General features: G+C 40.4%; 1 protein-coding gene across 1 annotated transcript in view; it reads left to right on the top strand.

The window, feature by feature from the left end:
• PCSK2 (proprotein convertase subtilisin/kexin type 2) overlaps positions 1-14,763 on the top strand; it is a 243,590-nt gene that overhangs the window by 185,750 nt on the left and 43,077 nt on the right. The window contains exon 7 of the mRNA XM_006776113.2: positions 14,054-14,142. Within this exon, the coding sequence (XP_006776176.1) occupies positions 14,054-14,142 (89 nt within the window). The remainder of the gene's footprint in view (positions 1-14,053; positions 14,143-14,763) is intronic.

The raw sequence follows: 14,763 nt of genomic DNA on the forward strand, positions 1-14,763 counted from the left end.
AGAAAAACTACAATTCAATTTTGCAACATTTTTTAAAGATCATACCTGATGTCCAATCACACAATTCACTTTCTATCAACTTCGCCTACAGCTTTAAAATTATAATGCAGTATTTGGAAGTGTGTTTAGGGGGTGAGGATATAATAAAACATCTGAGAACTTCTGACATAACGTGTCTCTTACCCCCATGGCTTATAATCCTAGCATACTCTTAGCAAACAAACCATTTTCTGACACACGGATGTGACATTACTAAATAGATGTCACTAAGCCAGGGGTGAGCTGTGATTGGAAATGATGGTCTGGAGCACTGTGTTGAGAAGGACCACGAGGGAGTGCCTGGCTTCAGCATGATTGGTTACCAGTTGTCCACTCGACCTCAGAAAGGGCAGTAGCAACATGTGTGCCAGCTATTTGCCATCTCTCTGCAGCTAGTAGGCACTAAATTTACCTTTGATAGAATGATTCAGGCACAAAAATATAACCAACAGGGTGGCTTTCTCCCTTACCTCATTTTCTGAATCCAGCACAACCTTCCCCAAAGCAACTCTTCCTGTGTGATATACTATAAGATTATTCTTTTTAAAAAATGATGACTCCTACCTTAAAATTGTTAATTTTCAAATGTGTTCTTGAAAATACAGTTTTAAACTAGCTAAAATCTTCTAGCTAGAACTAATTAGTATTTAGTGCAATAAAATTTTTCATTGTCACTGGTAAAAATTCTCAAGTGTCCAATTGCCTGAGACACAGTCATAGTGAGTCAGATTAGCATGATCTTTGCCTCTTAGGGAGCCAATGACTCAAGACACAGTGTCCACTGTGACCAATAAATGGGACTTTTCCCAATGATCAAGTCATTTTCAAAGATCCCCATCCATCATGACTTGTTGTTGCAAAGATTAGATGGTACCACAGTTCAAAGCATGGTCTCTCAAAACATAACTACTCTTGTAAATGATTATGGGAGGATGATGGGTCAAAGTTCAAGTCCACAGCTCTGGAAGGATCCATAGTCCGAAAGCTTGAATCTGTCCTCAAGATGATTCTTGTGTGACACAAGAATTAAAATAAAGCAGACTTCCCATGAGTGTAGGATACGTTTACTAAAAATTCCTCCTAAGATGAAATATTTTGATGGGTATTTTCTTCAATATAACTTAGGGTTTGGAGCAGGAAGGAGGAGAATGACTGGATGTACAGAGGAAATAAAATTGGCCAGGAGTCAATAATTGTTACACCAGCTGATGGGTATATGAATCCACTCTACTCTTGTATATCTTTGATATTATCTATAATAAGAAGTAAATTTTAAGAGCATATGGCATAAAAAGAAGCTTAAAAAAGTGTTGGAACTTTAATTCAGTACTCATGAAACTGTTAGTTTTGGTATGCAAGCTGCTAAGGAACTTGCAGTGTCATATGAGGAGGTGATAGATGCCCAAATCACTACAGGGTTAAGTGTAGCCAGAACTTTAAAAAAAGGAAGGGAGGGAGGAAGAAGGAAAACACAAAGGAAGCAAATACATATTAAGCAGTCACTATGTTTAGGGCACTATTTTAAGTGTTTTGCATGTATTAATTCAATTCTCATAATAATTATCTAAAACAGACATTATCATTATTTTTCCCATTTTGGAAACTGAGGCACAAGAAGGTTAAGCAAGTTGTGTAACATCGCATAGCAAATAAGTGGTGGAGACAGGATTTGACACTAGTGAGGGGGCTATTACACACACTGCCTCACAATAAAGACGCTTTGGAGAGAAATGCAAACTCATGTCTGGCTGGGGCAGTTGGGACAGGTTTCCTTGAAGAGGTGGCATTTAGTCTAGGATTTTAATGAAGAAGTAAGCAGAGTTGGTGGGGAGTGTATCCGGAGTGTGGGTACAATTTAGGTGAAGAGGGGAAGGCAGGAGGTGCATGCATGTTCACAAGGTGGCCTGGGTAACTGGGCTGGGATTTAAAGACTGGTGTGTGGGGCAGCGTTCTAAGAAGACTTCACAGAAGCGTGAGCATGAGAGGTTCGGACAGGTTTCTAGGAGAAAGAAGGAGAGATTCTGTGGTTGGGTAGGAAACTGGGTCAGAGACATAGACATGGACCATCCTCCATTGCACCCAAGGAATGTTGCTCCCCAAAGGCTCCGGGAGCCTTGAGCCCCACACTTGCCTTGGTCAGGGTTCACTACCAATCCAGCACGAGTCTCTGGATAGCTATGCAACCACAAAGACATGCCGTATTCTCTTCTGGGCATGGGCATGGGCATCCTACCTGATGCCCCATCTCTGCCCAGCAGACTCTGGGCTCTTGAGAAATGCTCACTTAAGCATGACTCTGATAAAGGGCTGACTGATGTTGACCGGCAATGGGCTTGGGGCTATTGACATTCCAGTCACACCACCTGCTACAAAGGCCAGTTAGGACTCAGAAGCAATTGCTGCCCAGGAAAAGGCAGCGGCTCTCCCTCACAGGGTTCTCATTGCTGTGAAAAGTAGAAAATAAAATGCACTACAAGGGGTTCTCTCTCAAGCAAGCAAATAAAATGTTTTCCTTGCATGGGAAACCAAGTTCAAGAGCAGTGAGTCTCTCCTGAGCTTCCCTGATAGTCTTAAACACCATATCATCCCCTCTGTACTAATTTGTTAACTTGTTTTCCTTCAAGTGTACATTTATTTAAGAACATATTTAAAGCTCCAAACCAAGGACTCTATGAAAGCAAACTTCATATATATGCAAAACTGCTTTCAGCGGATCTGTATATTAGAATTTCTCGCCCTATGCTTAATTTGACTTTATAGGATTATTTCTTTTTAAGCAGAGCAAGTGTATTTATTCTACTGTGAACCATTTAATAATTACATGCAGTATCTGGGCTCTGGGGATATATTTAAACAGTTGAAAACTTTGCAAAAGGAGTATAATTTCCTCCTAGTTTACAATCAGAGAATACAGATGGCCAAGCAAAATAATAATAACAGTAATAATAACCCAAATTGCAAAAAGAGAGGAAATAATACACAATTAATGAGCATCAACAATGTGCAAAACTTATATAACTGATTTCCTGTGAGGTATGAGGATCCAGTACCACATTTTTTTCTTTGCTGGCATTCAACAAATATTGATTGGCTGGTTGACAGAGGATGGCATACCTTCTCAGCTGGGCTGAGATGTTGAGTAGCCTTGACATCTGTCCATGTTAGAGCTGCCTGCCCCTTCCAAGTTTTGCAGCCCTTGCTTTGTCAATAATCTTCCATCGTTGCTTGGTTTTAAGTCAATATTCAGTGATGCATTGCAGATCCGCATTTCATTACTGTGCTGCTGTCCATAAAAGTCCCTCTTGCATAACATTTATTTGACAAGCATTTGACACTGAAATGTCATCCCTGCCATCGGCAATATTTAGGGAGCATCACGGGGTGCAGCACACTCTATCTATAAGCCCTAAAGAGTAAGAGATTCCGGAGTAGATGCAATTCCTGGCTGCCAAAAATGTACTATAAATTCAGGAAGAGAGAGGACATTTATTACTCAGGCAAAACGGGGGGAAGGAGGAAGGAAAAATGGATGATGAGAAACATTTATCTCTATGTAAGTTCCTTGGATTGATAGCATTAGTTAAACCTTCAAATAATAAAGAATTTCCATGATTAACATTTTTTTTCTTTTTAAAAGTCATATTTCATTTTGAAGAACTCTGTGTGACAAGCCAGAGAAGAACATGTGAGAAAAATGGGCCTCCTCTGGTTGGCTATTTGCACACTGATGGAAACTGATACTTTATAGACAATTCTGTAATCACCTCCTGGATAATAAAATTCAAACTGTTTTCCAAGACCTAATCTAAATGTTTATTTCGTGGGAGCTTTGAGAATACAGTAGTCCCCTTTTATCACATTCTAAGACCCCCAATGGGTAGATGCCTGAAACCACAGATAGTACTGAACCCTATATATACTAGGGTTTTTTCTGTACATACATACCTATGACAAAGTATAATTTATAAAATTAGACATAGTAAGGAGACTAACACCAATAACTAGTAATAAGATAAAAAAATTATAACAGGATACTATAATAAAAGTTATGTGAATATGACATTATTAAGTAAAATAAGGGTTACTTGGACACAGGCACTGGTACCTACCAAAACCACCAAAGGGATGAGTCACCTTCTGTGTGGGATGGAGCAGGACAGTGAGAGATTTCAGAATGGCACACAGTCAAAAACTTATAAATTGTTTTTTCTGGAATTTACTATTTAATATTTTTGGACTGCAGTTGACCCAGGGTAACTAAAACCATGGACAGCAAACCCACAGATAAGCAGGGAATGTTGTATCTCATAAGTCGATATTTGCTCAAATGTTGCTGTTGCTTTAAACCTTCTCTCTATACAAACCAGAGCAGAATAAACACAACAAAGTTCGATTTTGTCAGCTATTGTGAGCCATTGGGAAAAAAATATATTTTTTTTAATTTTATTTTTAGTCCCCTACCTGGATTAAACAAGTCTTCATTATTTAAGGTTTCCCTATAGCTAGAAGAACAGACATAACAGACTGGGAGCTATGGAGAGAATTATAACAATTATAAAAGGATCATCTGTAGGTTAGTATAATCATTTCTACTTTGGAAAGTGATGTTATGCATGCCACATAGGGGGATTTTATGGTCCATGGGTGGCAATACTTTTCTTAAGAGAGAAAAATATAGCAGATTATGATAAACAAATATAGTGTTGTGTTAATTACTTGGTATGAAATAAGTGATCCTTGAATCAGTTTCTCCTCTCTATAAAATGGGAGTAACCACCTTGAAGGTTTGTATGAAGGACTAGACACATGTCCACAGAGCAGTTGGTACAGGGCATGGTACAAGGTAAGCACTCCCAAATGGCAAAAAATATAATTATGACATTCAGTGAAGGGATTTCTAAGGAGCTAAGTCAACCGTTTTTCAGCTACATAGAAAATGTGGAGAATTTATGCCAAAGGAGTTCATGGATGGCCCCATTTATTCTCAGACATCTATTCTCTCATCTGAGCTTTTGACAGAAACTAGGTAACAGTCGACTCAAGGTTAAAGTTTATGGCAAGTGTCTGGTGCCTGTGTTTCTGCATTGCTGATTGAAAGAGGAATTATATCCAAAGATAGTTTGTATGCATGAGACAAGCTTAATCTATTGGAACAAATGGAAGTCCTAGCATCTAGGAAGCTGGAGAGCCTCTTCTCTTCCCCAGAAAGTAAAGGACACTTCCCAGCAGACCTGGGATTTTACCCAAAAACAACTGCACCTCCTCACCTATTTAACCAGGACTCTTGAAACCCTAAAGCCGTGGTAGGCAAACTGCGGCTCACAAGCCACATGCGGCATTTTGGCCCCTTGAGTGTGGCTCTTCCTAAGCCTTAGGAGCACCCTAATTAAGTTAATAACAATGTACCTACCTATATAGTTTAAGTTTAAAAAATTTGGATCTCAAAAGAAATTTCAATCGTTGTACTGTTGATATTTGGCTCTGTTGACTAATGAGTTTGCCGACCACTGCCCTAAAGTCTTAGCTCCTGCCTGGGCCAGCTGGGATGGCCCACTTGCTTAGCCATATCCTGGTTAGGACTGGAAATCTTTACGTGCTGTGAATGCTAAGGCATTTTGGCCCCTTGAGTGTGGCTCTTCCTAAGCCTTAGGAGCACCCTAATTAAGTTAATAACAATGTACCTACCTATATAGTTTAAGTTTAAAAAATTTGGATCTCAAAAGAAATTTCAATCGTTGTACTGTTGATATTTGGCTCTGTTGACTAATGAGTTTGCCGACCACTGCCCTAAAGTCTTACCCTGTAGAACTCATTGGAGGCTAGCCAGCATACATAGCTGATGACCAACTAGGTGAGTAATCTCTGCATCTCAGCTCCAATATTTCCAACACTTAAGCATCTTTCAGCAAAGACAGGACTAAAAATACTGTAGCTGGCCACTGTGGCACTGGTTATCTAAGAATCTGTAGATCAAAGGAGACTACAGACTAGATGCCCATGGACCTGGCCAAGTTGCCCACTAACTTCCTGAATGAATCTGCATTATTCCCAATACCTCTGTGAGTCCTTATTTTTAGTGCCCTAGAACACCTTCATAAGCTGTGGCTGTCAGATATAGAACTAAGAAGTCAATTAAGACAACCATAGGACCAATGGCCAGGAATGGAGGCCAAAAAAGGAAAGAAAGAAGTGGGGCGGGAGGGATCTTGAACTCAAAATTAGCCTGAAAACCAAAATTCAAAAGTATCTGGAAAAACACACATTCAACAAAATAAAAAACAGGGCATGAATTTATACCAGGTGAAATTAATTTTATGGAGAATCTTTAAAATGACTTTAAAATAAATTATGTTTAAAACACCCTCACAGAAACAGCCAGAATAATGTTTGACCAAATATCAAAGACCCTGTGACCCATCCAAGTTGAAACATAAAATTAACCATTATGCTTTTTATTTGCACATTTGCTCAGAATGATAAGTGCATGAATAACATCTGTTTAAAAAGAAAAATAAATGATGTGGAAAACATGAGCAAAAATAAACATGAATATGAAAAAGAACCAATTGCAATTGAAAAATACAACCACTGGAATAAAATCTCAATAAATGGAATGAAATTTTGCCTGGGTACAGTTGAATAGGTAATTAATTAATTGAAGATAACACTGTCTATCAAAAACCTACAGCAAACATTATTTTTAGTGCTGAAATTTGATGGCATACTCTCTAATGTTGGGATAAAATAAGAATACTACCTAGCATCTCTTTTATTTGACAATATGCCACATCTCATGACCAATGAAATAATGATAAATCTAAGAAAAAGTATGTGAGGACATTAGTGAGAAAATTATAAACTTAGAAAACACATAAAGAAATTCCTGGATGAAGGAGTGACATACTAAGCTCATGGATAAAAAAGATGTAACAATATAAAGATGTCAACTTCATCTATTAATTCAATGCAATTCCAATTAAACTTTTCTGTGAAATTAAGCAAAATGATTCTAAAATTCATTTAGAAAAGCAAAGAGCCAAGAATAGAAAAAGAAGGCAAGAGAGGAGAAAGAGGAGAATGAGGAGAATTAATACGAAGAGAGAAGGAGGGAACATCAAGGTGGGAAACTGACTACCAGATATCAAAACATTATAAAACCACAATAAATATGAGAGAGCAGGGTTAGTTCGGGAGAGAGAAAAAAGGGTCAAAGAAACAGAATAGAGGGGCCAGCAGCAGATATCCTACACACACACACACACCCTGTATAAAAAGAAGCTTAACATATGATCAAGATGGCGATAAAAACAATAAGGGAAGGATAGTGTGATGATATTTAATAAATAGGACGAGTTGTTAGTATGCAAAAATAGGTGTCCACCTCACATCTTGAGCATAAATAAAAATCAGGATAATTAAAACCTAAATGTATAGAAATATTTTAGAATTAAAATGTAGAAAAACATCTTTATGATACTAAAATAGGGATGGATTTCTTAAACAAATCACTGAACCCCAAGAAAAATAAAAAGATTAATAACCCTGACTACATTAAAATGAAACACTTTTTCTTCAACAAAAGTCACAATGAACAAAGTTGAAAGACAAGCCACAGACTAGGAGAAGATATGTGCAACTTAATCCCCAAGTTTTATGGAGGGGAAAAAACAGAATTAAATGTCAAAATATATAAATAATGGCCACAAGTCAAAGAGAAAAGATAATAGAAAAATGGACAGAAGCTACGCACAGGTGATTAACACAAGAGAACACCTGAGTGAATTCGCATGTGAGAAGATGCTCATCCTCCCTGGTAATGAGGAATATGCAAAATGAACTAATGAGATACCATTTCACACCAAATAGACTAGCAAAATGGTAAATTTTGCTGATACTAAATGTTGGCAAGGCTGTGAGAGCAACAGGAACTCTCCCTCTCTGCAGGAGGTAGTATATATCCATAAACCTGTTTTCCCCCTACGTACATACTCCCAGAGAAAATCTCCACATGTGCCCAAGAAATTAAATAGACAAGAATATTTTCTTCAAATTATTTGTAATAGCAAGCAACTTGCAAACAACCTAAATGCTTATCGGTGGGAGTACGAATAAGTAAATTTTAGCATATCTTTAAGTGAACGACTACACAGCACTAAAAACAAATGAGCTAGAATTCATGAATAAACCTCAAAATACAAATGAATAAAGCAAATTTTAAATAGATAATATATTATGAAACATTTATATCTATGTGCATATCTAATTATAAGGTGATTGCATAAAAAACATGCATGGATCAATTTTCTATGTCCAACTTAGTGTATTGGTCAAGTCCAAGGCATAATGGCTTCAGGGAGGGCTTCAATTGCATCTCTATATATTCATTTCTTTTAAAAATCTATACCAATATAAAACACATGAATGTGCCCCGTAATTACAGAATCCTTTGGCTTTAAGGATATCCAGGGTACCTTGACTGTTCACACACAGTATTATGGATGTTGCTTTACTCAAAGTCCATCTATTTAAATGCTATTCTCATCCAAAACACCCTCACAGAAACACCCAGAATAATGTTTGACCAAATATCTGAGCACCCCCTGGCCCAGCCCAGCTGACACGTAAAATTAATCATCACACTTTTTATTTGCACACTTCTGATAGTCAGGAATAGAGAATACAAGGGTCACGGTTAAGAGAAGGGGTTTGGCAGTAGCAGACTTGAGTTAGAATTCTGGTTCTTCCTCCTAAGGAGAAGTGACTTAATATCTCTGTGTCTCAACTCCCTCCTCTATAAAATGATAATAGTAATAGTTTGCTGTGAGGATTAGATAGAATAGTTCATGTAGCACTCTCAGCACAGTGCCTGGCCCATAGTAGGTCAAGAAATGATACTCATCATGCTCACATTGCTTGATATATCTTAACCTATGACTTGAATGGAGCACATATAAAAAAAAACAAAACATGCTTTGGGCTGGAAAGGATAAGTGGGGTGATCGATCACTCTAGTGGACGAAGGCCAGCAACATGGGAAGAAGGGATGTGCCTATGCTCTCTCGCTGGAGATCCCCATGGGCAGGGGCAGGAACAGGGCCCCGGGTTTTCACCTGAACATCTTCACAGAAACTGCAACTGTTTGGGGAAGCCCCAGTACAGTCATCATGACGGTCCAGGTTTGAACCCCATTCCCCCACAGGTTAACCATGTGTCGTCCCGCTAGCCTTGCGTATCAGGTATCGATTGCATCAGGTATCGATTGCCAAGTAATGCCACATAAAAACCATCCCAAAACTTAGTAGCTTGAAACAATAAGCATTAACAATTGCTCACAAATCTATAGGTTAGCTAGACAGGGCTGTTGATCTGGACAGGGCTCAGCTCTGTGGCTGGGCTCACTTGTGCGTCCATGGTCAGCTGGCAGGTTGGCGGGGGCTCGCTGGCTTAGGACAGCCTCTCTCACATGTCTGGAGGACGGTAACTATCAGCTGAGGAGATAGGCCCAAAGGATTGCATGTCTTTAATCATCCAATAGATGAGCCTGGACTTGTCCACATAGTGCCTGGACAGGGCTTCAAGAGGAAGGAGAAGCTACAAGTCCTTTTGAGGTCTAAACTCAACATTTCCACACATGCTTTTGGCCAAAACAAGTTGCAAGGCCAGCCTGATTCAAGAAAGAGAGAAATTAGCTCCACTCTTCATGGGAGGAGCAAGAAAATCACATTGCCACAGACATGGACAAGGAGAGTAGTAATGCAACACAGCCATGACTCTGGTCACTTGCCTTTAGAAGGAGGTCAATCAAGCAACCATTTTTGTCCCTCACTCTCTACAGGCATTTCCACTTCAGACAGGCTTATGATTTATTATAGAGGCGAGAGGGAGCTACTGAATATTTTAAGAAAGCAAAGAGTCCAAACAAAAATGGATTTAGAAAAATATTTTCTTGACATTCAGGGAGCAAGCATTGCCTGAGACCATCAGGAAGGCAGGAATGAGGGGAAAGCATTTGAGGCAATGGAACAGGGCTTACAAAGGCCCAGGACTGTGAAAAGATAGGGTCGTGAACAATTATAAGACGCCTCCACTAGCTGCTTATAATTAATTAGTGCCTCTTAATTTAACAATGAAATGTTTCTTCTCCTATGTTCCTCTAAAGAGCCCACAACATTCATCTCGCCACTTAAAGACCAAAATTAAAGATAAGGAAGCATTCGGTGTCTTTCATTTGCTCAAGCCAGTTCACATGCATTTGTCCTCCAGCCCTTAGTGAGCAGTTTTAGGGTAGAGATGAGCTTATCCCCATGTGGGAGGGTATAGGGTTGGTTCAGTAATTGAGCATTGGTCTCAGACCTGGCTCACCCACCTTCTTGTGGTACATCAGTGGTTCTCAACCTTCTGGCCCTTTAAATACAGTTCCTCATGTTGTGACTCAACCATAAAATTATTTTCATTGCTACTTCATAACTGTAATGTTGCTACTGTTAATGTAAATATCTGATATGCAGGATGGTTTTAGGCAACCCCTGTGAAAGGGTCGTTCGACTGCCAAAGGGGTCGCGACCTACAGGTTGAGAACCGCTGCTGGACACCTTGGAGCCAGCACCTCTAAAAGTCAACTTTGGCATCTGTGAAATGGAGCAGTACCTACAGGTAGCCCTCTTGTGAGGATTAGAGTAGATGAGGCCAGAAAAGCACTGAGCACAGTGCCTGTCATGAATAACTGCCCAGTAAGTGGCAGCTGGCTGTTGGGCCTTCTAGCTCTTGAGTCTCCTAGAGCAGGGTCCACACACTATAGGGCCTCCATCAGTACCTCTGTGTTCTTCACAGATGCTGGTGAAAGTACTGATTGGCCCAGGCAAGGCCTGATTGCACATTTAAGCCTCAGAAAGGAGATCTCAACAGGGCTGCTTATTAAACAATAAGGAAATTCACACTCAGTCGAATTAGAGATGGCATTGATTTTTAAACTTTTATTTAAAAATTATTTGTTCAGCATGAGTGAAACAGCAAGCAAGCAAGTTACATTTAATCAGTATCCATTAACGTTCCATTTTTTAAATTATGCACCAATATAAAGCATACGTACACTTTATATATGGTTTGTATTTTATATATGTACATATTTAAGTATATAATGTGTAGGTGTATAGATAATATATAGGTATGTGTTAGATATGTATAAGCATATAATTATGAATATATAAGTAGATATAAGTCGATCCCCAACATGGTCAGGGGCAACCAATTTAAATTTATACATTTAAATTATATACTTTAAATTTATACATTTAAAGTATATATGCAAATCAATATAAAGGGATATTGATATCATTTTGTTTATATGGATACATATATGCGTGCTTTCATTCTGTTTTTAAACATTTTAGTTATCAGTTTCTTCAGCATTTGGAATAAGAAGGTAGTAGCCATGAAAGCCACATCCACAACATTCTCCTATCAAGTTCCATCTTAACTAAGCACCTTTTCAATGTGATTTACAGAAAACTTGGACAAGGAGACAGCGGTTGGCTCAGCACAATAAGTTTTCACAGATCTGTCACCACAAGGGCCAACTTCTACAGTAACTTCAGGGCTTACTTGGACACAATATGCAGATTTTATTCCTGTTTCAAAGGGAATATAGAGTCCAGGACATAGGCAGCCTTTATGGAGGCAGGATTTACTTTTACTCATACAAAGAAAGAAAATGTGTGTGTGTGTGTGTGTGTGTGTGTGTTGTAATATGTATATAGACTCTTTTTGCTATTGTTAATCCTCACCTGAGGATATTTTTTCCATTCATTTTTAGAGAGAGTAGAAGGGAGGGGAGGAAACAGAGAGAGAGAAACATTGATCTCATATCAATTGGTTGCCCCTGACCATGTTGGGGATCGAGCCTGCAACCGAGGTACATGACCTTTACCAAAACTGAACCCTTCAGTCTGCAGGCCAACACTCTAACCATTTAGCAACCGGCTAGGTCTATACTTTATTTTTTAAGGACTTGTGCAATAGCTTTGCTTGCCCCAAGAGGATGTCACAAACAGTACACTAGTCACCCCTGCAGAAACCAAAGCTTCCTGGGGCCCTGTAGCCAGACGCCCCTGCACCCACATTTTCTCACTTGCGCCATAGTCGGAGTAGTGAGTGGAAAAGCCAGCCCCCCCTCCACCCCCACCTTGGCCCTTCCGCAGGCCGTGCACACAAGGTTCCAGCAGACTTGGTAATGTGACCGTTTAATCCCTTAGCTGCTTCACAGACCTTTAAAATAGGCTTTTCAGGGTCAAGACTGGTAAGTGTCAGGTGACTTCCACATCTTGAATGCTGTGTAGTGTTTAAACAGGGCATTCTGATTGACTTAAGCATTTATGCTTGTTCCGCTTCTCTATAGCCACTTAACAAACTATGCCAAAACTTAAAAAGGAACATTTATTTGCTCACAGCCCTGTAACCTGGGCAGGGACAGCCTGTCTCTCTCCATTAGCTGCTGACAGGGGTGCCCTGGCTGTTCTGGAAGGGAGGAGGGATGCGGCTCCCCTCACATGTCAGGCATATCATCCAAGGTATTGGGACATTGGAGGCCTCTCTCTCCGCGTGTTCTCACCCATATATGGTCTAGCTAGCAGCCAGGGGTGGGCAAACTTTTTGACTCGAGGCCACAATGGGTTCTTAATCTGGACCGGAGGGCCGGAACAAAAGCATGGATGGAGTGTTTGTGTGAACTAATATAAATTCCAAGTGAACATCATTACATAAAAGGGTACGGTCTTTTTTTTTTTTTTTTAGTTTTATTCATTTCAAACAGGCCGGATCTGGCCCGCGGGCTGTACTTTGCCCACGGCTGAAGACTCTAGCTCAGTGGTTCTCCACCTTGGCTGCACATTAGGATCACCTGGGAATCTTTTTAAAATCCTGATTTTTGGGCCTGTGGCACCAGCGGAGGGAAGCTGAAGTTGTCAGGCCTCTTTTTATATATTTTAGAGAGAGAGGAAGGGAGAGGGAGAGAGAAACATTGATGTGGGAACAAATATCAATCTGCTGCCTCCTGCACGCCCCTGACAGGGGACCTCGCCCAAAACCCGGGCATGTGCCCTGACTAGGGATCAAGCCAGCAACTTCTCTTTGTGTGGGACAATGCCCAACAGACTGAGCCCCACCGCCAGGGTGCCAGGCTTCTTAAGAAGTGGCTCATCATCCTTCCCCTGCATTTTATGGGTCAACCCAAGTCACCAGGACAATTCAAGGAGGAGGGAAGTACACACAGGAGGGGAAGAACTATCTGGAACCTGTGATATAAGGGAGAGAGGACAAGCTAAAGGGAGAAAACGAATGGAATTACAGTGAGTGCTGCAGAGGATATTCTAGAATATGAGCCCTGAGGAGGCTTGCTCAGAGTTATAAAACCGGACAAACCTTGGAAAGGTTACCTAATCAATGCCTGGGGGTCTTAATCTGGTCAGCCTCACAGATTCTGTGGACTCCCTTGAAACTGTATGCAAAATGTTGCCCATGTATGCTTTTTATATTCCGGGAGGAACGTAGGAATCTGTAGCATTGAATACTCTAGCATTTGATCTTCAAAAGAGTCTATGGTCCAAAAAGGTAAAGCAGCATTCCCCACAATGGATGGGCCAGCCTTGAAATTAAGCACCAGCCCACAATTCTAGTGCTCCAACCAGAGCTCTCCCAACCAGAGACATGAGAGTTTTGTGCAGGAAGATACTTCAAATTTTAAAGTAAAGATCAGATTTCAAGGTTGAAATGTTCTGAAAAGCCCCTTTTGTCAGAAATAAGCCAAGGTCAAGAAGGTGGCTGGAGCAGGGCGGGGGTGGAGGGGGGGACAGAAAAGAGACGCTGGATACACGGATAGAAAATTGGGTGGGCCAAGTGCTAGCTTCAGGCTAACCAAGCCATTGAAAAGAACCAAATTGCTTCCAATTGACAGAATTTAAGGAACCCCTTCCAGAGTCTTTTGAAACTGTATCTAATTTGTCTTTATTTTGCCCCACAGCCACGGGACCCGATGTGCAGGGGAAGTTTCTGCCGCGGCCAACAACAATATCTGTGGGGTCGGAGTGGCATACAACTCCAAGGTCGCAGGTAAGCCGCCCCTGCCAAGCAGCAGACCTTGCTCCAGACAGCCAGCCCCCAAACGCCTCACACCCTAGTCTCCAGGATGGCCAGGACCTGGAAAAAACTCCCAATGTGGCCCTGACCGGTTTGGCTCAGTGGGTGGAGCTTCGGCCTGCGGACTGAAGGGTTCCGGGTTCTATTCCGGTCAAGGGCATGTACGTTGGTTGCAGGCACATACCCAGTAGGGGGCATGCAGGAGGCAGCTGATTGATGTTTCTCTCTCATTGATGTTTCTAGCTCTCTATCCTCCTTCCTCTCTGTAAAAAATCAATAAAATATATTTTTTTAAAAACTCCCGCTGTAGCAGGAGATCTGAGACATGGAGTTTTAAAAAAGTGAAAAAAAATACATATATATTTTTTAACATGTTTAAATTTTTTATTGGGGTCCTTTATCCCCATCTGCTTCTTCTATCTTGTTCTCTATTACCTGAACTCTGAAAACATCTAAGCTGCTCATCAAATGTACCTAAAATTCTTGCTCTCTTCTTCATTTGAATTACCTAAAAGAAAGTCCAGAGACTAATACAGGAAAGTGCACAGGTCACAAACATGTAGCTCAGTGGATCTTTACAAACTGGCCAAGAAA

Source organism: Myotis davidii, unplaced genomic scaffold, assembly GCF_000327345.1.
Source record: "Myotis davidii unplaced genomic scaffold, ASM32734v1 scaffold608, whole genome shotgun sequence".
NCBI classification, from domain to species: domain Eukaryota; kingdom Metazoa; phylum Chordata; class Mammalia; order Chiroptera; family Vespertilionidae; genus Myotis; species Myotis davidii.